At 35.0% G+C, this 26142-nt stretch overlaps 1 protein-coding gene across 1 annotated transcript in view; it reads left to right on the top strand.

Annotated features, from left to right (window-relative positions):
- LOC148951655 (glutamate carboxypeptidase 2-like) overlaps positions 1–26142 on the top strand; it is a 109925-nt gene that overhangs the window by 70493 nt on the left and 13290 nt on the right. The window contains exons 6-10 of the mRNA XM_089091176.1: positions 2080–2263; positions 3312–3408; positions 11770–11945; positions 16284–16403; positions 22741–22887. Of these exons, the coding sequence (XP_088947302.1) occupies positions 2080–2263; positions 3312–3408; positions 11770–11945; positions 16284–16403; positions 22741–22887 (724 nt within the window). The remainder of the gene's footprint in view (positions 1–2079; positions 2264–3311; positions 3409–11769; positions 11946–16283; positions 16404–22740; positions 22888–26142) is intronic.

The raw sequence follows: 26142 nt of genomic DNA, 5'->3' as shown, positions 1-26142 counted from the left end.
TAATTTCAGTCAGAAAAATGTGTTCTTTTTATTTAATATTATAATAAATATACACCCAAGGTGTCCCATATTAAAACAGTAAGTGTGTCGCATATTTCTTTGTGTGTGTTATTATGTGCCTTTATTATGTTATAAATTTCGTTTCATTTATTATTCACCGCATTGTGCTATTATTGTCCAAGAATTATTTTATATATTTTTTTCATAATTATTTTCATTTTACGTTTTTGTGGATTTAATAAAAGTTTAGAAATAAAAATAATCCAATTCAATTCAGTTCAATGGGGAAAATGAGTAAAACATAGTGCGCTTTGACACCAATTTTAACCGACCAAACAGTCGATTTTAAAATGCCTTCAGAGCCACTTAATATGAAATTAGTTAATAATATAGAAATTTACGATAGCTAGTTTAGAAGAGCAATGCCCCTTTAATATTACCAAGTGAAAACGAGGCAATGATAAGTATTAATTTCAAATTAAGTTCACGAAAAAACAAAAATGCCAATAATTTTGTGAATGGGAGCAGAGTATTTTTCCCCGGTTCTTACAAAAGAATTTTTATTTATGCTTGTGCCTTATGCCAAACAGTTCTTTTGGTTAGTTATATAATAAATTTAACTATTAAAATAATAATTATGAAATTATATAACTATAAATATGACTATAATAATATAATATTAAATTTTTTATTAAAAATAGTAAATTATGCATTACAGTTTTATGCTAAAATAATATAATTTTACAGTGTATAAATATATATTATAAAATTATATAACTAAAAAACAACATTAATGATTTAATGATAATTATTATTTTAAAAAGTAATTACTATAAAAAATAACATCTATTTTTGATGCGTGTATGGATTGAGTACGGAGTGAGTACGGCTGAAGGGCCATAGAACGGAGATCAGAAGCGCCGGTTTGGACCTTGTGGGTCTAGTGCCGTCATACTTACTTTCTGACTTACTGACCTTTGTGATAATTAGATATAAAACAACAAGTTTTTTCAACTGAAAGTAAGGAACAACATTAAAACTTAAAACGAACAGAAATTATTGCATATATGACGGGGTTCTCCCCCTCGTCAATACCTCGCTCTTTACGCTAAAGTTTTCCTTAGTACTTTCATAATAGCTATTTATTCTAATTAAACGGCCTTTGTGATTCAGGGGTCATTCTTACAGATTTGGAACAAAATTTGAACTTTAGCGTAAAGAGCGAGGTATTGACGAGGGGGCGAACCCCCTCATATACGTTATAATTTCTGTTCGTTTTAAGTTTTAATGTTGGTCCTTACTTTCAGTTATTGGCATCAAAATTCCGTTTTTTAGAGTTTCGGTTACTACTGAGCCGGGTCGCACCTTACTTACAGTTCGCTACCACTGTCACCAACTGTTTGACAAAAGACAGCAAGTATTCAAAAAAACATCCAAGAGTAGGTCTACCTATTAAAAATACTAGCTTATAGAGTAGGTTTAAGGGCACTTGGGATATATGGGGGCACTCAGACCGATATATGGGGGGCAATCAAGCCGCAAGAGATATTTGGTGTGCTAATAGTTTGAGACCGAAAGACATATTTAATCCCAGGATTTTTTCCCTCGATTTATAAAAATGTATCTCTTATTTGTGAGTTAGTGAGATCTGAGTTATAAGGCGGAAAAAATTGGGTCAGATCGTTTGCCACGCTTAGACGAGTTATGATATACAGTAGGCCATTTTTGTAACTTCTGAAAAAATGGCGTTATTTTTTCTAATATTTAATCCTTCCCTGGTATGGATTAACGGGCTACCCTCTGACTACTCCTTTGGGAAATGTTTATTGTCAGATATGAGTCCTTGATTTTAAGGGTAAATCAGTTTGAATATGTTCTTACCCGGATGGAAAGACCCTTCCTCGATAGAAAAAAGGATACAGGCCACTTTCCTCCTCAGATCTGGTAAACATTTATTGTTGAAGAAGTTGGTGCACTTCATATCTATGAAGAGGTTAGTGCACTGAACTTTGAAGTATGAGTCATTCATTTGGAAGGTATTTCCGCTTGATCCTTATACTAAAAAATTTGAGATTGTAGGTTCTTGAAGCTGAAAAACGGGGAGCATCTGGAGTGTTGCTGTTCTCTGACCCAAAGGATTTTTCTCCAAGAGGTCGTGATCAAGTCTACCCTAACACTGTAGACTTACCAGAGGATGGTGTACAGTCAGGAACGCTATTGCTGAGTGATGGTGATCCACTGACTCCACATTATCCTTCTATTGGTGAGTCAAATGTATCTGAAATACTTGAATCTTCTTTAGTTAGGAATGTCTATCCAAAAGGTTTTAGTTCTAATTGCATTTCTCTCATTGGTGAAAATAATAAATTTTTCATTCTCAGCCTCATTAAAAAAAAAAAAAGTTTTAAGCAGTGCCAATCTACGGATGATATTTTAATTTTATGAATCTTTTGACGAAATCCTCTTCTCTTGCAAATACAAACTAAGCTTTTTTCTTTTGATTTTTTTCTTTTTTAAGCTTATTTTCTTAAGTTTTTCTTTTTTTCTTATTTATGGTTCTTAGTTTACTATTTAGTTTATTTTTTTTGCTGGGGAAGTTGTTACGTTCAATACACACAATATTTATGTTTTAACTTCTTCGTTCTGGGTGTATTTTTAGGTTGTTTTGTAATATTGAATCAAATAAAAAATCATCAAATCGTAAAAAGCAAGTCTTTTCTCTAAAATAATTCATCATTTCATCCGCACTACAGTTAGGGATTGCGCAGCAAAGAATTTTAATTAAAACAATACCGACAGTGCAAGTTCCCTGTAGGTACTTGCTGCTGATCTTTCAGTTCAAAATGGAATTACCAAATTAGACTTCAGCTTGGCATATCCATGAGTTTTGTACAACGAGTGTGAGTTGGTTTTCGTAAGCCTCCCTGCAAGCACTGTAAATTGAAAGCAGTGCCATGCAATATAACAGACTTGAGCTATATCATGGACTCTAACCTTTGTCTTTTCGGCATCATTTTCATTCTTTTGGGTTTTTTTTTTCAGGAACACTGCCAACAAAGCATTCTTTAAATCTGCTATATTACTAATTATGTTTTTAAATAGTGGCTTAAATCATTGCTATGACAATATGACGATTACTGCAAAGAAGATTGCGTTGGCTATGACTATGTTTTTGAATAGTTCTAAAGGCTTTTCTGAGTAAGGTATTGAATGCTAAAACTAAAAAGAAATCTAAATGCTTAGTGTCAACCATCAACACTAAAAAAAATTATGTCATACGGTCGAAATTTTTAATTATTTTTTGGCTTTAGATTCTGCTTATTTTGACAATGATTCAAAAATGATGAGGGAACTACCAAGAATTCCGGCCCAACCAATTGGATACAAAGATGCTGAATATTTATTACAGTAAGTAATTTTTTTCGCAGTACTTAAGTCGCTCTGTCGTATAAGAATCCTGTACCTAACTTACAAGCAGCAAAACGTTGCGCGTTGGAATGTTATAATTAACACCATAATTACAAAGCTTTTATCTTGAGAATTGTTGCAGATAGAGAGATTGTGATGCCCCAATCTACAGCCAGTCGTCAATCTATGGGTCGGATAGGCGTCTTCATAAAGTGATCAGAAACTTTGTGAATTTTTCACTCTCATTATGTTAAATTGTAAAGCATGACCCCCAGAAAATTCACTTGGTAACTTTATCTTTTTTTGAATATTAATTGGAAATACAAAGAAAAAGACAGTTTGATTCTGCTGAAAACTCTCATGTACATTGCAGCCTACAGTGGTGATTTTAACATGTAGTTTTGACAGTGGTAATCAAGCACTTGGACCTGTAGGTGGTAGTTTTATTCAGAGCTCTTGAAAAACATTTGGCGGTACTAGAATATCACCAGCATCACTAATGTCAGTTCCTCGAAGCATCAAATAGCCTGGGGCATACACGGTTGAACAGGCTCCTCCCCTACCTCCTCATCCCTATTCGTAGTTCTCTCTTCACTCCCTCCCATAGTGTCCCTCCTTCTTTTAAATCGTTTTTTACCCCTTCCCCCCTCCATTCAAGAGTTTACTGCTTTTCATTTGACCAGAAACAAACTGGGAGATGACGATAGAAGATATTCGATATAAGGGAAATAAATTATTTAAAAATACATGTAAATCATTCAATAAAAAATATTATTAAGTATTTTTCTTCCTTTGCTTTCTTATTTTTCCCTTATTGTATAATAAGTTTTAGCAAGAGTATTAGTGTCATCTTTAGCTAAAGAACATCAATTCTCTTGCCTTAAGCAAATAGATGTGCCTACCGTGTTTTTTAGAAAATGATTCATCGATATTTTCAGTTATCTTGTGGGTCTTTACTCGCCGAGTGCCTTTGCAGTTCTATTTCCTTCGCAAATAAATGGAAGAACAGTTATTATAATCATTTCATTTAAGCTTTTCTAATTTAGACCCTGCAAAGGTTCCTAAGAGCAACTCAGTGCTCTTAGTCTCCTTTAGGCTTTTAGCAAACAGCTCCAATGTTGGATAAGTAAGGCTCTTTCCTTGCTGAAAGATTCTCCAAGGCCATTGATGGGACACATGGCGTCGAATTGGCGTCTCAGTTACTGGGTCTTTTTTACAGTGACTGGTAGAAATCCAGTCGAACAGTCATGTAGAAGCTGGAATCGAACCATGGGTCTCCTACTGCCAAGCAGAAGAACAATCCAATGTGCTACCGTAGGGTTTCCATTTTAACCAGAATTATTTTTGCTTTCTCCAAACAATTTAATTATCATTTAGGCCTTGACACAACTCTTGGCAGATATTATTTATTCAGTGAACAATTATTACAATCCGATATTTTGATAAATGTTTCTCTGCTTTGACATATAAAAGAGCTCCTCAGAAGGGACTTTGAATATTAAGTAATAAAATAATTATTTTGATTGCTTAATTTGACATTAAACATAATACAACGATCCCCTTCTCTAAATAAGTTTCGGTGGGATATAGGTATTTTTCCCCCAGACAGCCAATAGAACTAATCATTAATGCATAAAGGTTTTCGCTAAATGCTTCTACTTCTAACTGATATTTTTTATGGTACCTGTGTTGATACTTGAAAGGATCTACAGTCAGGGTAGCAGGTATCTTTGGCCTAAAGCTATCTTTGTTGGAATAGTAGCTTCTAATCCTGATACCCTTTGAAAATGAATACACAAAATCGATGACATAATAGTATATCCCTGTATATAAGATAAAGCAGCCGTTTATCATTCCCAGAAAAGGTAAACGTTTAGTTCCCATGAATTTTTGTTTTTAGTCCTTGGGGCGGGGAGGGGGTAATGAATTAGCTGAGATTTTTTCCCTGTTTCTGTCCTCTAGACTTCTGTTTTTCCTATTGTTTGATTTCTAGGCTATTGGCTTTTGTTTTCCTCGCGTAACAGTCTTAGTAAGTAACGCTGCCAGTGGTATCCTGTACACGTGATTTTTTTTTTGCACCAAAATCAGCAATGAGTGTCCCCGTTACTATGCACACTTCAACTTCTTGGGTATCTAAATTAACAGGCTGTCACAACTTTTGATGCAAAGAGGCTCGACCTGGGTAATGAAGAACTGACTTAAGCTATACGAAATGACATAAGAACTATATTGCTACATTTTATTTAAAGGATCGGGCTGAGAAGGTACTGAATAAGGGAAGAGTGAAGTGGGCATTATGTATATTTTTTTTCAGGTGACTTCATGTGGAAGAAGTTGTCTTAGAAACGTCGGCGGTTGTTCATTTCATTAGAAGTCGGAAGTTCTAGTGCCTTTTTAAAACACAAAAGTGATTGGAGGGCAAACAGCTCCATCGTCCTTTTTCAATCCACCCCCCTCTAAAAACTGACCGGAACTTTGAGATAGCTATTTTCTTCAATACAGTCGAACCGTCCAATAACTTTGCCACTATTGATGACATGACCAAAACACTTTTCTTGGTTTTCAGGACACGACCATCCATAGCCCCTGGGGCAGGGATTGTTTATCATATAATCTCCATTGTTTACACATAGTATTTATTTTTGGGGAAAAGGAATGTTGGGTTTTACAATTTTTCAAAAAGGCCGAGGTTATTAAAATAAAAATTCACGGGATGTTAAGCTTCATTAAAAGACACTATGTCCATCTGGGTCATCAAAAAGGCATGTGTTCAATATCTTAGGAACATTTAAGGGTATTAAGTTGAAGCTTTGTGTTAATGTTAAAACACAAAAGTGATTGGAGGGCAAACAGCTCCATCGTCCTTTTTCAATCCGCCCCCCCCCCTCTAAAAACTGACTGAAACTTTGAGATAGCTATTTTCTTCAATACAGTCGAACCGTCCAATAACTTTGCCACTAGGGATGACATGACCAAAACACTTTTCTTGGTTTGCAGGACACGACCATCCATAGCCCCTGGGGCAGGGATTGTTTATCATATAATCTCCATTGTTTACACATAGTATTTATTTTTGGGGAAAAGGAATGTTGGGTTTTAGAATTTTTCAAAAAGGCCGAGGTTATTAAAATAAAAATTCACGGGATGTTAAGCTTCATTAAAAGACACTATGTCCATCTGGGTCATCAAAAAGGCATGTGTTCAATATCTTAGGAACATTTAAGGGTATTAAGTTGAAGCTTTTTGTTATTGTTAAAACACAAAAGTGATTGTAGGGCAAACAGCTCCATCGTCCTTTTTCAATCCCCCCCCCCTCTAAAAACTGACCGAAACTTTGAGATAGCTATTTTCTTCAATACAGTCGAAGTCGAACCGTCCAATAACTTTGCCACTAGGGATGACATGACCAAAACACTTTTCTTGGTTTTCAGGACACGACCATCCACAGCCCCTGGGGCAGGGATTGTTTATCATATAATCTCCATTGTTTACACATAGTATTTATTTTTGGGGAAAAGGAATGTTGGGTTTTAGAATTTTTCAAAAAGGCCGAAGTTATTAAAATAAAAATTCACGGGATGTTAAGCTTCATTAAAAAACACTATGTCCATCTGGGTCATCAAAAAGGCATTTGTTCAATATCTTAGGAACATTTAAGGGTATTAAGTTGAAACTTTGTGTTAATGTTAAAACACAAAAGTGATTGGAGGGCAAATAGCTCCCTCGTCCTTTTTCAATCCACCCCCCCCCCCCTCTAAAAACTGAACAAAACTTTGAGATATCTATTTTCTTCAATACAGTCGAACCGTCCAATAACTTTGCCACTAGGGATGACATGACCAAAACACTTTTCTTGGTTTTCAGGACACGACCATCCACAGCCCCTGGGGCAGGGATTGTTTATCATATAATCTCCATTGTTTACACATAGTATTTATTTTTGGGGAAAAGGAATATTGGGTTTTAGAATTTTTCAAAAAGGCCAAGGTTATTAAAATAAAAATTCATGGGATGTTAAGCTTCATTAAAAGACACTATGTCCATCTGGGTCATCAAAAAGGCATGTGTTCAATATCTTAGGAACATTTAAGGGTATTAAGTTGAAGCTTTAAGGATTACTACTACTACAGCTGCTCTTACTTCAGCTACTACTACCTCCACCACCACTAATACAAAAACTGCTTCTTCTGCTACTACTATTGGTACTACCTCGAATCCTTGCAGGTACGACTACTTCCGATTACTACTACTAGTGACTACACTGCGACTACTTGTGGCTGCGACTGATCGTGACTGAAACCACTTGCGATTGTGACTTTGATTGCTTGCAATTGCAACTTTGACTGCTTACGACTGCGACTGCAACAACTTACGACTGTGACTACCTGTGACTGCGAATGTGACTTCTTGTGGCAGCAATTGCCGTTGACTGCCACTACTTATGACTGCGACTGCAACTGATTGTGGTTGTAATTACGACTATATCTGGCAGCGATTAAGACTACTTTTGACTGAGACTGCGACTACTTGTGACTGCAACTACTTGCAACTGCGACTGCGATTACTTGTAACTGAGACCACTTATCATTGCAGCTGCAACTACTTATGACTCTTACTACTTTCGACAGCGACTGCTTGCAAAAAGTGACAACTTGCAACTGTGACTGCGAACTACTTGCAACTGGAACTGCAACTACTTATTATTGTGATTACTTGTGACTGTGACTAATTATTTTTGTGACCGTGATTCCGAACGCCGTTTGCGCTTTGCTGAAAACAAAATACATTAAAAAAATTTTCTCTTTCATAACAATGTTAACCCTAAATTGCTGAGGTTTTCAGGAATGAATTTCTGTATATATCAAACTTTCAATTCTTTAGTTCTTTTCAGTAATGTTGGTGATTATGGGATTTTTCTCTTTTTGTCGGCTGTACGTCAAATAAAACATTTCGAATGGCAGAGTTTGAAAAAATTGTTTCAAACAGTTCGTGGTAACGACTGTAAGTAAAGAGCGACCCGGCTCAATAGTAACCGAAACTCTAAAAAACAGAGTTTTGATACCAATAGATACATCAAAAGAAACAGATTCTTATGCTGATTTCAAATTTATAAATTTATCAAGTTTAATCTTACCCATCAAAAGTCAAGCGCCTTAGAAAATTTGCCTTATTTTCGAAAAAAGGGGAAAACAACCCATAAAAGTCATAGAACTTTAATGAAAATCACACCATCAGATTAAGCGTATCAGAGAACCCTACTATCGAAGTTTCAAGCTCCTATCTTCAAAAATGTAGAATTTTGTATATATTGCCAGAAACAAAAATCACGGATGCGTGTTTATTTGTTTTTTTATTATTATTATTATTATTTTCCCAGGGGTGATCGTATCGATCCAGTAGTCCTAGAATATCGTGGGAGGGCTCCTTTGAACGGAAATTAAAAGTTCTAGTGTCCTTTTTAAGTAACCAAAAAATTTGGAGGGCAACTTGGCTCCCTCCCATGCTCATTTTTTCCCCGAAGTCACCCACTCAAAATTTTGAGATAGCCATTTTGTTCAGCATAGTCGAAAATCTAATTAATATTTCGTTGAGGATGACTTAATCCCCCACAGTTCCCGGGGGAAGGGCTGCAAGTTATGAACTTTACCCATTGTTTACATATAGTATTGATTATTGGGAAGTATACAGGCATTTTCACGAGGAATTTTTTCTGGTGGGGGGGTGGGTCGGAGTAGGGGTTATGAGGGAGAATCTTTCCATGGAGGATGTTTCCGTGGGAGAAGGGACATTTCTATGAAGGGGGCGCCGGATTTTCCCAGCATTATTTAAAAAAAGATCAGAAATAAAAAAACAAGTTTTTTTCAACTGAAAGTAAGGAGCAACATTAAAACTTAAAACGAACAGAAATGATTAAGTATATGAGGGGGTTCGCCCCTTAGTCAATACCTCGCTCTTTGCGCTAAAGTTTTTTAGTACTTTCATAAGAGCTATCTCTTCTAATTAACCGGCCTTTGTGATTCTGGGATATGCGATTCGAACAAAATTCGAACTTTACCGTAAAGGGCGTGGTATGGACTACGGGGCGAACTCCCAAATATATGTAATAAAACATACGAATATAGAAATTCGTTACGTAAGTTAATTCTTAAGCTATGTCGGAACAAAATTTTGAGAAAGTCATTTAGCCAAAAAAGGAAAATTAATATAAAAATTCCGTTTTAATTATTCATGTACGGTGAGCCAAAATCAAAGCTGCATTAATTCAAAAACGTTCAGAATTTAAATAAAAGAAACAAGTTTTTGTAACTGAAAGTAAGAAGCAACATTAAAACTTAAAACGAACAAAACTTATTTCGTATATGAAAGGGGCTGTCCCTTCCTCAACGCCTCGATCTTTACGCGAAATTTTGATACAAAAACTTGTTTTTTTTTTATTTAACTCAGTAAGGCTTAAATGACGTTCTGATCAAACGTTTATGGTAACGAACTGTAAATAAGGAGCGACCCGGCTCAATAGTAACCGAAACTCTTAAAACGGAATTTTGATACCAATAGATAAATCAAACAATCAGATTTTTATTTCAGATGCTGATTTAAAATGTATAAGTTTCATCAAGTTTAGTCTTACCCATCAAAAGTTACGCGCCTGAGAAAATTTGTCTAATTTTTTAAAAAAGCGGGAAACACCCCCTAAAAGTCATAAAACTTTAATGAAAATATCACCATCATATTCAGCGTATCAGAGAACCCTACTAGAGAAGCCAAAATCAAGGCTGCATTAATTCAAAAACGTTCAGAAATTAAATATAAAAAAAAAAGTTTTTTTTTTAACTGAAAGTAAGGAGCAACATTAAAACTTAAAACGAACAGAAATTATTCCCGATATGAAAGGGACTGTCCCCTCCTCAAAGCCTCGCTCTTTACGCTAAAATTTTTTATTGCATTAAAAAATAAAGTTGAGAGAGATTCAAATCTTAGCGTAAAGAGTGAGGCGTTGAGGAGGGGACAGCCCATTTCATATACGGAATAATTTCTGTTCGTTTTAAACTTAATGTCGCTCCTTACTTTCATTAAGAAAACTTGTTTTTTTTTAATTTAATCTTTAGAAGATTTGGGGAGCGTTAGCTTTACTGTCGTTTGTGGTAATTTCTGTTCATTTGAAGCTTGGCTTGGTTATTTGTTGTAATTTCTGCTCACTTTGGGTTTCATTTACTAATTGTTAGTCATTGATGCTCATCTTTGATTTAGTGTAGCTCTTAACTTTTATTTGAACATCTTCTTTTGTAGAACAAGGTTTATTTGTTGATTTTAAATTGACAATAAATAAAACAAGCTCATAGTATTTATTCTAATCCCACTTTTTTCATAATCAAAGCAATTACGTTCAACTATTAAAAAGGGATATATATCCTATGTATTTCCATTCTAGATCTTTATTTAGAACGTCTGATCTTAGACACCTGGAGAAGCGCTAACATGACGCAAATTAAAAGTTCTGCTGATCTTTTTGAGCTTTATTTTGAACACACCAAGCAGAGGTTAAGGTTGTTGACAATGTAACTTCTATAAGCGAGACGAAAATAGTGACGAAGACCACACTGCCTTTCCATCACAAACAACAAAAACAAGAAGAATAATAGGGAATTCTTTTCATAAGACCAGGACTCCTGGTTGAAATTCACTGAAGTAAGGATGCTGGGACTGTGTTGAAAAACTTTGCTTTTTTAGTTTTATTGGTCACATGTTGTTGTGAGTCTTTCTTCTTTCATATATTTTTGTCTTGCTGAGGGCCGAAGGCCCTTGGACATAGGGCCGAAATATTCATTCAAATTATCTTCACTGTCTTATGAAAAGAATTCCCTGTTGTTCTTCTTGTTTTTGTTGTTAATGTAACTGCTTCTGAGATGCGACCGTCATTTCGGTCAAATTGCAACCACTTTGCAATAGGGCTTAAAATCGGTTATACAGAAGAATTTTGGGAAGGCCTGACCACTTTCGTACAGATTGTAATCAATTTAGAATAAGCGCTAAAATCGGCTTTACAAAGTAACTTTGCAAAGGCATGGCCGTATCTCCTGCAACATTATTAATGAGCACTTTCGGACTCTGTAGTTAAATATTTAAACAGTATTGTTGATGCGTAAAATTTATTTTATTTCAGTGATTATTGGAGATTTTAGTTCTGTGGGGTATTTAATCTTTTCTTCCGTTTATTTCAGTGGCTTAACTTAACGGGTTAACTTGGTCCAAAATTTTTCTTCATAAAAAATTTGAAAATTACTCTAAGTCTTAAGCTTGATTAAATAGTGTTGCACAAGAATGTATATTTATTCATATTTGTTTAAATCTACATTATTTTAGGAAGCTAGGTGGTAAAGAGTCTCCTCAAGAATGGACAGGAGACCTCACCACGGACTATAAATTGGGTGGTACCTTTGCTGAAGCAGGAACTAAGCTAACAATGGATATTAGAACAACAAGAGAAGTAAAAGATACTTACACAGTTATTGGGACTATACCAGGCTCCGTTGAGAAAGGTAGTAGAATACCAGCAACATATAATGTCAATAGCTCATTTAGCGTAAAAGTGTTTATTAAGAATATAGTAGTTAAATATTGTGAAGATTGTTTTGTAAGTAAAATTTTGAGATTTTGAAAACCCAATTTTCTCTCAGGAAACTTGAAGAAATCCCCCAAAAATTTTTGCGATTGGGGGGCCCAAGCTTCCACCACAAAGAGTCCTTTGTCGGCCTTTTTTTTTGAAACAACATAAATTATCATAAATGTGAGAACAGTTACTACCGTAGTAACCCTTCTCAGATTTATGATAGTTTCTCTTTTTTTAAGTTTAAATTCGTTATTTAATTTCCAATGAGAAATGTTTTTTTTTATTCAGATTTGGCCTCATAGTTTTAATGACAAACAACCATTTCCATTTTTAAACTATTTGAAACTGATAAAAACATCATTTTGTGGACTTTTTTTCAGTTAACAATATAGAACATCATCTTCTGTCATCTTATCACCCTTGCACAAACATTTTGGAATTATCTGTTATCTATAAGTAGAAAACAAATAAGAAATTTTGTTATGATTCTAAACGAAGTCATTGAGATGAAATTCAAAGTGGCACTAGTTTTTAAGCATCGCTTACTAACTAATAGATTCTTGTTGGAAAAATATTTTTTTTCATTTTCTTTCTACCTAGATGACTTTTAGAAAAACATGGACAAAATTTATATTTTAAATTTTAAATTATAAACAACTTTTTTGACCTTACAGAAAAATTTGATCTATTCCTGACCATAGATCCTTTCGGGGGGGGGGGGAGTATGTGATTGTATATTTACTTTTATTGTTGATAAATTGGTTTAATAGCTTTAACTATATGTTTGTCTATCTATTTATCTCTAGTGAATATTGATGACATTAAATGGATATCTTGTCCCAAAAATACTAAAAAAATTTTAATTGAAGAACATCCATTTATTATACATTAGGGGAGAGGGTGGTATTAGCAGAAGCATGGGCGTAGGGACGGGGGGGCAGGGTAGGGCAGCGGCCCCCCCCCCCTAGAACTTCAAATTTATGCTAGATATTAACGAGAACTTTTCGTATGTTGAAATTTTTTTTTGGACGTTGCCTGGTAGATGATTAAAAAAGCTGGAAAAAGAAATTTCCAAAAATAAACTTTTTTCTCTGGTTGGTTGTCCTCCCCCCATATCATAGGCGTAGGGAAGGGGGGCAGGGGAGGGCAGCTGCCCCCTCCCCTAGAACTTCAAATTTACGCTAGATATTAACGAGAACTTTTCGTATGTTGGAATTTTTTGTTGGATGTTACCTGGTAGATGGTTAAAAAAGCTGGAAACAAAAAGAAATTTCCAAATATCGTTTGCGATATCAACATTTACGTTTCGATCTTCAATATTGATTTTCGGTCCGATATATAGATAGGAGACTGACCCACGATCGGCAGATTTTGACTTCTTTAATTCTCTATGAGTTGATTCAAGCGATAAGAAGTTGTTGAGTATGCCAAAGCAAAAGTAACTCATTCAATACCATCCTTGAAAAAGACAATTAGAAATACTCCGCCATTTTCCCACCTGGATGCCTCTCTATCAAAGTGGTCAAGTGTGCCAAACCTGGGCCAACCCTGCACTGTTTCGGCCGTCTCTGGCTTATGTTTGGCCACCGGACAAAAGAAAAAGAAAAGTGACCAGGAGAACATTAATGCTTGTTTTTCGGCTATAAAATTAAGAAAGAATGTGGCATAAAAAACTACAAAATGAATTTCATTAAGATTTAAAAGAAACTAAGAGTATTAATTTCTAATTATACATTGACTGATCAACACCAAAAGTAAGCCGCTCCACTAATGTTGGTGTTCTACCTGTCAGTGGTTGTAGTTTCATTTCAACTTCTGTCTTTAAGACAATATCCATCTCTTCAGTTAGCGTAAAGTCTCTTGCTCCAGTCTCTTTCCAAAAGTGGACCTTAAGTTCTTCAGTTGCTACTTTTTCAAATGTCTTGTGATCTGAACATGTGTTAATATAGGCCTCGCTCCCGGTGGTTAAAGAAAGCTCCTACACTGTGACAGTTGAAAGCAGTTGTCCGTCATAGGCTTGTACTTTCTTGCGTTTTACTGATAGAGTTTTAAGGCAATCCATAAAACCACGATACCAATCTTTACCTGTAATTCCTCCACTGTCTCCACTGCCTTTGCAGTTCCGTTATTCCTCTTGTTCCTCTATAAATATTTATCATGTGTTGTGACAGGGTGTAAGAAAACTTAGGTCCAGACTTTTTAGAGGGATATTCAGCTTCTCAACTTTTTTTTATGTAGTCTTGCAGCGTTCCTCTAGGGACAGCCATGGCACTTCTAGAGAATCCAACTGACTTCTTGTAGAATAGGACAGAAAAAATTGCTGTTTTATTTTCTTCTGGATCACAGCCACCTTTCTTTCTTTTCTCTTCTGTTTTACTTTTAAGCATTTTATCTTGAATGAAATTTAAAAGGAAAAAATGGAACTTCAGTTCACCTACTGTTCTGACAGGATTAAACAACGCCAGAATTGACACAGTTTTGTGTTTTAAGCTTAAATATGCTGTTTACACAGCCTTTACAAGCATAGTCGACTTTTGGACACCTTGGTACGGCATGCGGAATTTACCCCAGGTATTGTGGCCGAACATGGGAGTTCGCTATCCCGCAGGATGAAAAAATACTAACAGCAAACTGGTGAAGATGGCACGTCTCGGAAGCTGCCAAAAACAGGCAAATAATAAGAGAATACAATGTGAGTTTACAACGTGAGTTTTCTAGTATTCGTAATTAGGCGTAGGCTTTCAGACAAAATTGACCAAAATTCCAGAGTTAATCACCTTAAAACCTGATCCAAACTGATATTTTTGGTAAAAGTATTAATTAAGGTCAGACATTTTAAAAACATACACTGCCATCTGTCAGAGCTTTTATAATCAACCAGAAGCCCCATAGGTTCTTATATTGAAACTGTTTGCTTTGGCTAAACGTGGGCCAGTCTCCCCTATACCCATTTTGATATTTAATTTTGTCCAACTGTAAACTTTTGAATTGAATTCTTAGAACAAGAAGCTGTTATCTAACCATAATGTGATTTGTGTCAAATCGCTTTTGTGGTGTTTATATTTTCTGGAAATTGGAAGTTGGATAGAGGGTCTTATGTTATACTGTTGCAGGGAAAGTAGAACATGGAAAATGTTAAAGGCCGAGTTTTACCGAAATATAGAATGACTAGTTTCTAAAGACCTTGGGACCTCGGGAATTCAAAGGACCTCGGGAAGTATTAGTTAGACCCCTCCCCCCTCCATCACAGAAGCGGCTGCCCCCCTCTACACAAGATGCTGCCTACGCCCATGAGCAGAAGGTATATAGCAGGTGTTTGCTATGAATACAATCTAGGGTAGGTAAATGTATACGATGTTTTTTAAACTATTCTAATGTGGGTATTACATTATTAACATCCGTATCTTACCTACCGAATATGTACACAGATAAGGAAAACAAATTCTAGGATGGGTCTTTCAGAGACGGTAGATAACATTATAAACTAAATTAAAAATAATGGTTCCAGACAGGCAAATACCTAACAATTTTTTTTCGGAAGGAGAGATATAAAAGAAATTTCGGGGAGGGCAAATAATAAAAACATGTTTCTTTGATAAATTAAATAAAAAGGGCCTGGAAATCCAAGAGAATTTAGGATTACCAGGGGGAAGGGTTAGGTGGGGCCCAAAACCACCTTTCGCATACATCCCAGGTGCCAGTCATATATTCAGCAGCCGTTAGTAGGCTGCCAGTACTAATTTTCAACCTGATTTGTTTGGGGAAAGATTCAAAGTTTCCAGTCTTGTAGTTTTTGTTTTCATTGTATGTGTATGATGGTTATTTTTTACTGAGCCCCTTTAATGGCACATTTAACACATAATTTTGTATTTGTTTTCACCAATTTTTCCTTTTCTCGGGAAGTTGCTTTCCCAGGCATTGTTTTTTCATAAAAATGCAAATATGCACATGAATAATATTGAAGAAATATATAACTCTTACCAAAAGCAAAAAAGTTTTTGCCCAACTGTAATCTACCCACAGATCTTACGGGGTCTGTAGCACCAAAAGTCAGCAGCTGATGCAGGAATCAATAATTGAGTTGACATTAAGCCACCCCTCTCCCCTTCCTAAAAAAATAACAGTAATTTGTGCCCTATCATAACTGAACAATTTCTATCGCTATAAAGTTTCTGTAACCTTCGTGTTTTTGTGTCAAAAATCCAAAATGGAAGAAATATCTTAGAACTATAATTTCTTTCTTTCTAAATTAGTTTATATTTACTAGATCGTTATGTTCTACTTGGAAATCACCGTGACTCATGGAGCCTTGGGTCCATTGACCCATCCAGTGGTACAGCTTGTCTCTTGGAAATCGCAAGAGTTTTCGGAAAACTTGCTCAAGAAGGTAGGTTCAAACTATAGCAAACACATGCGTATTTCTTTTTATATGTACACTAGAATATCCGTTTGGGCTGAAATTCTAGATGTTTACGAACACTTTGCCCCTATAACTGAACATCAGACAAATGTAATGAGTTTTTTTATGGTTCAGATCTGGAATAAGAAGTTGCATCTATTTTGTACCATTTTATTTTTGAAAGAGCCTCATCAGTTGTTTTTAATTCACCTTTTTACCCATTAAACGAAAAACAAGCCTTTTCAAATTAAAGTTAAAAGTAAGATTTATAGTGAAAAAGAAGTGACTGTATCCAATATTTTGGGAGGCCGTCTCCTCCTTCTTCACACCAAACTGTAATGCTTTATTAAAAAGTATTTCATTGCTTTAAATATAGGTAGTGGGTACGTTCAAGTCTTTGAATTTTCGATTGCCTTTTAAAACATTGGTGTTGAAAATTATATGGTTTAAAGCAGGGTTTGGTCACTCGAAATATTTTTTTTTTTTTTTTTGAAAATGTATCAGAGCTCTGCAGGTCACATAGAATTACATATATAGTAGGGCTATATAAAATTATGTAAATATCTATAACTTATATCCCTATATAATTCCCTATATAAATCCTATCTTTATATGCCTATGGAAAATTGTAGGGCTTCTAATGAATAAAGAAGCTGTCAAGTCTTATTTACGTTGAGAAGGTATTAATAAAAGAATGCTAGCTGCTCATTTTGCCTAAAAAGTGCAGGGTATCAGTCTAAGTTGCATATTCCCATGTAGAAGCGACTGATGGAAATAGTAGTGACTCAGATGAATTCTACTTACAGCTACAGGAACAAATAGACTGGGTCCCAGGTAGTGGTATGGTATTTTTCTTAGGGGATTTTAATGTCTTGGTCGGTAGAAATAGGGATCGATGGAATCGTAGCCTAGGTAAATTTGATGTAGGAAAAGAAAATTAATAATGGTTTCAGACTGTTGCAGTTTTGTAGGGTCAACAGTGATATCTGAAAATTAAATTAATCCGACAAAATAGGAAATATGAAATTTAAACCTTAATTTAAATTAAAATTTAAAACTGGAATTAAAATAAATTTACTTGCCCCATATCTGGTGCAAGAAACCTCAAGGGAATCTGATTCGGATATTTTACTCCATGTCTGGATTTCCTGATCTTGCAATCCACATTCCACTTCTTTGACTGCCCTATACCTATTTTGCTATTCCCTGAGGTCTCTTCCCTTTATTACAATAGTCAGGAAAACCCATGTTTATGTCCACTCTACCGTTGTTTTTTCTTCAGTGGCATCTCAAAGGAAGCTAAAGGTTAAGGTAAAGAGTATGGCATTGGGCTTTACAGTTCCTATTGGAGATGCTGATCTCCGTTTCATTGCTCTTCAGCCAGGAAGTGCAATGGTGAGTTGGGAGCCAGCCATCTTTTGCTTGCGCACACCCTTCCTGTTTAGCTTCCCCAAATATCTCCAGGTACCAATTTAAGGCTGGTTCGACCCTGGTTAAGCATACAGAATCACACCAATGACCCCTGTTCCAAACCAAACAACCAGTGACACTAGTATTCGAACTTTATGAACATCCTACCCGGGTGCTAAACACTCGGGTAGGATGGCTCAAATTTGTACTAAACCACCTTTTTGCATTTCAGAGCCCCTATTAAAAGAAATAAGAATCACCAATATCTGGATTTCAGAACTCTCCAAAAATTGTTCAAGACAAGTACAATTTATATTTCTTCCAATAAGGAAAAGTAGCTGTCACATTTTATTATAAGCCCAATAAAAGTTAAAAAATTAATAAAAAAGCTAATTTTTTCTAGTGAAGTAAATACAGAAATTCATAATTAAAACGCAGATAAATTACCCGGGGTAAATAGCAGGATGTAATCCATACAATTTTCTATTGTGTTCTAATAAATTGTGTATTGTAATAACTGTGTGTACACAAAAAAAAAAACAGACAATATATAAAATCAGCATTTAGACCTTTAAGCTTTACAGTAACCACGAGTATTGTGTAATCGGTACTGGTAATAACAATTATTGCGGCGAAAATAAAAAAAACATCATAATAAACAAGCAAACACCGTCGTGAGATTCCAACAATGCTTTCAACAGAATATTACTATAAAACTTTCGTTTTTCCAAGTTTTTTTTTTACAATTAGCAGAGTAAGCTGCAATTTTCTGAAACTGTCAAGAGCTTCTGCTAGTCAATACTGGAATGTTATGATTATAATAGCAAACATATGTTTTCACTATCATTAATTATGTGACAATAACAAACAGTAAGTACTAAGACAAGGCTCGAGTGACCAAAGTGCAAGTAAGTTAACTGTTTGTTTTTTCTTTTTTTTAAGCAGGACCCCAAAGAGTTTAAATTCCCTCTCGGAAAACTGATGTTTGCCTTCACAAATTTAAGTAAATTTAATCCAGAATATCTAAAAAATTCTGGCGACAAAGAGAAAACTATATGCACATGGCTTGCTCCGATAGTAATTGAAATGACATTGTGATGACAATGATACATCGAAAGGATCTTCTAGTTACGGTATTTGTTAACCGACAGATATTAATTTTGACCCAACTTTGGCAGAAAATTAGGAGATAGCTAATTAATTTGGGACTTCTGAAGAGCTATATGAATAATACTTTAGTTTTAGAGGTCACATTGCCACATGGTGTCACATTTGCCTCTTAACATTAAGTTACACAGTCCGCACAAAATGGAGGAACAGTTATTCACTATTTTGCTATTGCACACAATTATTATGAAAGTTTGGAAAGTCACTGGATCTCTTTTCTTTTGGAAAGGGGTTCTGGAAACTCTCAAAAAGGTAGTTTTGTAGGGCCAAATTTTCGTGAGAGTTTTTCCTATCAATATGGCGAGATAATCTAGCTTCTAGTATTTCTTTAGCCGGAGGAATATATTTGAACTATCCATTTGATTAAGCTGTTAAATGGAATTCAGTGTCCAGTTCTCGCAAAGTATTTTTATAGTGAAGTAAAAGACTAAATTTACAGTATGCTTTTAGGTGGCTTTTAAGTAAAACTGTGTACTTTGAAAATATCCTGTTTAGTTACTTATTTTTACTTTTTTACACTTTTGAATACGGAAACTAATCCGTAAATGAAAGGGACTGTCTTCTCAACCTCTCGCTCTTTAAGGAAGTTGTTTATTGTTTAAAAAAATAAAGTTGTGAGACGGAGTCAAACTTTAGCGTAAAGAGCGAGGCGTTGAGGAGGGAACAGCCCCTCTCATATACGGAATAATTTCTGTTCGTTTTAAGTTTTAATGTTGCTCCATACTTTCAGTTAAAAAAACTTGTTTTTTATTTAATTTCTGTTCGTTTTTGAATTAAGGCAGTTTTGATTTTGGCTCACCGTACATGAATAATTAAAACGAAATTTGCATATTAATTTTTCTTTTTTGGCTAAATGGCTTTCTTGAAATTTTGTTCTGATTTAACTTACGAATTAACTTACGTAACGAACTTCTATATTCGTATATTTTTATTACGTATATTAGGTAGTTCGCACCCTTATCAATACCTCGCTCTTTACGCTAAAATTCCAATTTTGTTCCGATTTTTTTAAGAATGACCCCTTAATCACTAAGACCGTTAATTAGAATAATTAGCTCTGATGAAAGTACAAAAAGTCCTTAGCGTAAAGAGCGAGTTAATGATTAGGGGGCAAACCCAATCATATACGTAATAATTTCTGTTCGTTTTAAATTTTGATGTTGCTCCTTACTTTCAGTTGAAAAAATTGCTGTTTTTTTATTTAGTTTCTGATCGTTTTTTTAAAATAATGCTGGGAAATCCGGTGCCCCCTTCATAGCGATTTCCCTTCCTCCCATGAAAACTTCCTCCATGGATAGATTCTCCCACGTGACACCCGACCCCCCCCCCCCAAAAAAAAAAACAGACAAAATCCCCCTGAAAACTTCTGTATACTTCCCAATAACTAATATTATATGGGAAAGACGTCATAACATCCAACCGTCAGGATATCCAACGTTATAACATCCACAAATTCCGTCAGAACATCGAAAAAAAATCCGTCTGAACCACCAACCGTCACAACATGAAAATTATAAAACTTTAGTTTTTTGGGGTTTAGGGGGAAAAGATACCTAGGTTAGGTTACGTATTAAATATGCTATGCTTTATCCCCACCCCCCTGATGTGCAAATATATAGCCGAAATTTGTTTCTAAACTGTTATATACTTATTACTATTATATAAACTTGTAAATTTTTTTGGATGTTGTGACGGTTGGATGTTATGACGTTTGTTGCTTGTGACGGTTGTTTGAAATGGTAGCACCCCTACTATATATAAACATTGGGGAAAGCTCATAGCTTGCAGACCTTCTCCCGGGGACTGTGGGGTATTAAGTTATCCTCAAATACATAGTTATTCTATTTTTCGACCATGCTGAACAAAATGGCTATCTCAAAATTTTTGATCGCGTGACTTTGGGAAAAAATGAGGGTGGGAGGGGGCCTAGTTGGCCTCCATTTTTTTGGTAACTTAAAAATGGCACTAGAACTTTAAATTTCCGTTCGAATGAGCCCTCCCGCAATATTCTAGGACCATTGGATAGATACGATCACCCCTGGGAGAAAAAACAAAAAAGTAAAAAAAAATAAACACGCATCCGTGATCTTTCTTCTGGCAAAAAATGAAAAATTCCACATTTTTGAGCTTAAAACCTTCTATATTAGGGTTCTCTGATACGCTGAATCTGATTGTGGGATTTTGATTAAAGTTCTATGATGTTTAGGTGGTGTTTCCTCTTTTTTCGAAAATAAGGCAAATTTTCTCTGGCGCATAATTTTTGATGGGTAAGACATAAAAAAGACGTAAAATCAGCATAAAAATATGATTCTTTTGATGTATCTATTGGTATAAAAATTTCGTTTTTTAGGGTTTCGGTCACTATTGAGCAGGGTCGCTCCTTACTTACAGTTCGTTACTACGAATTGTTTGATTGTTTGTTTTTTTAAGTAATAATATAAATGCCTGTTCAGATGATTCATGAAAAAGCTTTTTTTTTGTTGTAAAAAAAGGTTATTCTTATATATTTTTAATATAAAGTTTGTGCAAGTTTGGGAAAGGTCAGTTCACTTTGGAGAGGAAAGGGATGGAGGTAGAAACTTCAAATTAGCTAACTGCGACACATTTTAGGCTTTGGAAACATTCCTAAAAGCTTTATTTACCTAACTCAACTACTTTCCTAGAAAGTAAAAAGCATCTAGAATGTCACCACAATATAAAGTCTGCATCCCATATCTTGATTTAAAGGGAGCTTCATCTTACGTTATTTTGTCTTCCAACTGAAAACATTATATTGAATTTCATTTATGGCCCAGTAACCCCTGATGGTTCATTGATACTCAAGGTAACATCCCCGACTGAGAAACAAGTGAAGTGTTTATTTGATGCAAAAGCTGAAAACACGGCTTTAAAATTGAATAGCTGTAAAGTATGGAACTTAGTAAATATTTAATCATGATGGGTGTCTTTAGGGAATTTTTCAAGGGTGGTATCTCCTGTAAAACATCTGCTTTGCTTGGGAGACAGCTTGGCCTTTCGATCCTCACAAATGGCTGAAGTCATGTATTGCAAATGAATTATGCCACTTTAATAGAAATTTCACATTTTTTCTTCCTTTCTACTTGGTTTACAAAAACCTTATCAAAGTACCAACCCTCTTCCTATAAAGGAAACTACTAGCCTCCGTCCTTAGCTGGAGCTAAAAGCTCTGTTCTAATAGCTATGCAAGCGTTAACTCTGTAACCAAACCAAACATGAGAGCCAAAAACTGAAAAACATTTTAGGGTGTTGATTGTTACTAATCAATTTATTTTGGGCTTCAAGGTAAGATAAAATAAGCACTGTAAAGATCTTCGACTTTCATTTACTTTTTATATTTGGGAAAATAAGATATAACATGTTTCGGCAAAAAATTAACTTATAATAATCTTGGGAAGGAAGTATGCTATAGAGAGGAAACAAACCCAATTGGTTTCGTGGCGTCAATTTGGGGGGGGGATTAGGGAGATCCTGACCCCTTTTTTGTTTTTCCCATGAATATTCAAAAGTTAATTAGCCCCCTCCTTTTAAATTTTGGTGAATTGACACCGCCGAATGGGTTGACCATATGATCCTTCTGTTTTCTCTAGGATAATTTTTTGAATTGATCTGAGAAAAAATTGAATATAAAGTCGCATACAAGAATTTAAGTTGTATACAAATATGAAGTTGCATACAAAAGTGGTACTTTTTTTTCTTTTTTATTTTACTCTCTAAATTCTGTTTCTAGGCTGGAGACCACGGCGAACTTTGAAGTTTTGTAGTTGGGGAGCGGAAGAATATGGCTTAATTGGGTCAACTGAATGGGTTGAACAAAATAGGAAAATTTTAGAAAAGCAGGCAGTAGCATACATCAACGTTGATATTGCAGTTGAAGGTAAATAATTGTGATTTTAGTCTTTGTTTTAAGGCGTAACTGCTTCTTCGGCTGCTATTTTTATGTAACTTAAAGTGTAGATGGCTTTTAGTTTTTGTAAATGTTTAAATAGTTGTTTTTTTTTTTTAATTATTTGTCCCACTGAGAGGAGAGGATGTGGGATTAATTTAAAAAAAAGGAATAACTGCTTCTGACATTGTGCCTTGTGACATGTGACGAAGTGTAGGCTAAATGACGTACATTTATGAAGAACTTTAAAGAAGCAAGCAGTAACATATATCATTGTCAACATTACAGTAGAAGGCAAATAACAGCGATTCTTGTCTTTGCTCGAAGATATTATTGCTTGTGACGTTAGGTTATGTGACGTGTGACATGACGTATACGATGTACGTTTGTGAAGAATTTTAGAGAAGCTAGTGGAAGCTTACATGAATTTCGACATTGCATTAAAAGTTAATAATTGTGATTTTTGTCTATGCCTCAAGACGCATCCGCTTGTGACGTTACGCTTTACGACTGACTTGAAGTACATGATGTACATTTATGTACATAAATGTAAAATACAATTAATTGAGCACATGGCGTAAGCTTATGACATGATGTTTCACTACAAAATATAGTGCTTATGACGTTTATTGAGCATCCCTGAGTATGAAATTAAATTATAATACCAAGTTTTATTTAATGCACCCTGATGTAAATCAGGGTAAATATTATGAGCTCCTAAATTTTCAGTTTCCCATTTCTTAATCTAAGAATCTTACCCCCTCTATCGGTTTTTATCAAGCTGCTATTTCCAGAAAATTAAGCAAAGACTTGAATCAGCTGATTTTGGAAATGATCTCAATATAGTGACCGATGGTGTCCTTATAATACTGCCAAGATATGTCAAGTATGTTCCTAGTCTTTCTGCTTTCGAACCAAGGGCAATGAAGTTCCTTTACCTCGGGAGTAATTTTGTTGAATGACTTGCTCCGAGTTTCTGTTTTTCCAGATTAATGCTTTCCGTTTTCTTTCTTATAGTACTTGATTAGTTTTGGATCCCCCAGCTGCCCCAGCTCGCTCCACCAGGTGCCCTTTTAAACTTTGTTGCCTTTTCTGTATTGTTTTGCAACTTGGATAGAAAAGCCTTTAAAATAAGTGTATTTCAATAAGATTAGAGTGTCGTGCCACTTGGACCCAGCGTAAATTAGCCTATTTTAATATATATATTTTAACCAAGCTACTTGAAAAAATATTTTCAGCTATAGAAGAGTAGTCGATGTATCAGGTTTCCTTATTTCTATGGAGAAAAATTCAATTTCTCTGGGCAAATTTCACCATATTTGATTATTGTCCTAAATAATTCTATCTTTTTCAGCTTTCTGTTCACTTAATTTTTTTTTTTTTCAATTTTTGCCAAACAGTTTTAACCATTTTCTATTTTTGTTAAAATAATCTCATCCCTTTCATATTTGTCGATTTGTTTTCACCGGTTTCAATCTTTTGTTCACGTAATTTTATCTTTTCAATTTTCCGTCCGTAAGATGTCACTATTTTAAATTTTTGTCCCAATGTTTTAAAATGCATTGTTTTTAGACTCATTAAATAAAAAAAACAAGTTTTTTTAACTGAAAGTAAGGAGCGACAACTTAAAACTTAAAATGAACAGAACTTATTCTTTGGTTCACCGTACATGCATAATTAAAACAAAATATGCATATTAATTTTACTTTTTTTGGCTAAATGGCTTTCACGAAATTTTGTTCTGACATAACTTACGAATTAACTTACGTAACGAACTTCTATATTCGTATTTTTTTATTACATTTATTATGGAGTTCGCCCCCCTAGTCAATACCTCACTCTTTACGCTAAAGTTCGAATTTTTGTTCGAATCACAAACTCCTGAATCACAAAGGCCGGTTAATTAGAATAGATAGCTCTTTTGAAAGTACTAAAAACTTTAGCGTAAAGAGCGAGGTATTAACTAGAGGGCGAACCCCCTCATATGCGTAATAATTTCTGTTCGTTTTAAGTTTTAATGTTGCTCCTTACTTTCAGCTGGAAAAACTTGTTTTTTTATTTAGTTTCTGATTGTTTTTAAATAATGCCATGAAATCCAGGTTTCCCTTCATAGAAATGTCCCTTCCCCCAAGTAAACATCCTCCATAGAAAGATCCTTCTCCTTAACCCCCTCCTCTGACCCTCCCCCCCCCCCACCAGAAAAAAATCCCTCCTGAAATCGTCTGTATGCTTCCCATGAACCAATACTATATGTAAACAATGGGCAAAGTTCATAACTTGCAGCCCTTCCACCGAGAACTGTGGGGCATTAGGTTATCCTCAAAGACATATTTATTAAATTTTCGACTATGCTTAACAAATGGCTATCTCAAAATTTTGATTTGGTGACTTCAGGAGAAAAACGAGCATGGGATTTTTGGGTCACTTAAAAAGGGAACTAGAATTTTTAATTTCTGTTCAAATGAGCCCTCTAACGATATTCTAGGACTACTGGATTGATACAATCACCCCGGGGGAAAAAAATTAAATAAATAGACACGCATCCATGATCTTTCTTCGGGCAAATAATACAAAATTCCACATTTTTGCAGATAGGAGCTTGAAACTTCTATAGTAAGGTTCTCTGATACACTGAATCTGATGGTGTGATTTTCATTAAAGTTCTTTGACTTTTAGGGGTTGTTTGCTCCTTTTTTCGAAAATAAGGCAAATTCTCTCAGGCTCGTAACTTTTGATGGGTAAGATTAAACTTGATGAAACTTATATATTTGAAATCAGCATAAAAATATGATTCTTGTGATATATCTATTGGTATTCCAATATATCCGTTTTTTAGACTTTCGGTTACTATAGAGCCGGGTCGCTCCTTACTTACAGTTCGTTATCACAAACTGTTTTATAAAATGTTCAATTTTCGTCCCGAGTTTTTTTTATTTACAATTTTTGTTCACCTAATTTTGTTTTTTCTCAATTTTCGTCCCAATATTTTTGCCATTTCAGGTTTTTGTCCAACGATTTCATCTTTAAAATGTCCCTAATTTTTCGCAATTTTTTTTCATCCAATTTCGTCTTTCAATTTTTGTCTTTAAATTTCCACTGTTCCTTTAGCCCCTAGTGGCTACCATTTATAGCCTTCCAACTTTCACTAGTCCTTTTTGACTATTTAGTTCCTTCCAACTTCTCTTACGCTACTTTGACTTTTTTAGTCTTTGTCCGATGTTCTTGATATCTTCCAGCTTCTTCAAC

Source organism: Artemia sp. Qi Xiang Cuo, chromosome 6, assembly GCF_049724085.1.
Source record: "Artemia sp. Qi Xiang Cuo chromosome 6, ASM4972408v1, whole genome shotgun sequence".
NCBI classification, from domain to species: Eukaryota; Metazoa; Arthropoda; class Branchiopoda; order Anostraca; family Artemiidae; genus Artemia; species Artemia sp. Qi Xiang Cuo.
Note: the sequence above shows the minus strand (reverse complement) of the source record. Positions and strands in the feature narration are given on the sequence as shown.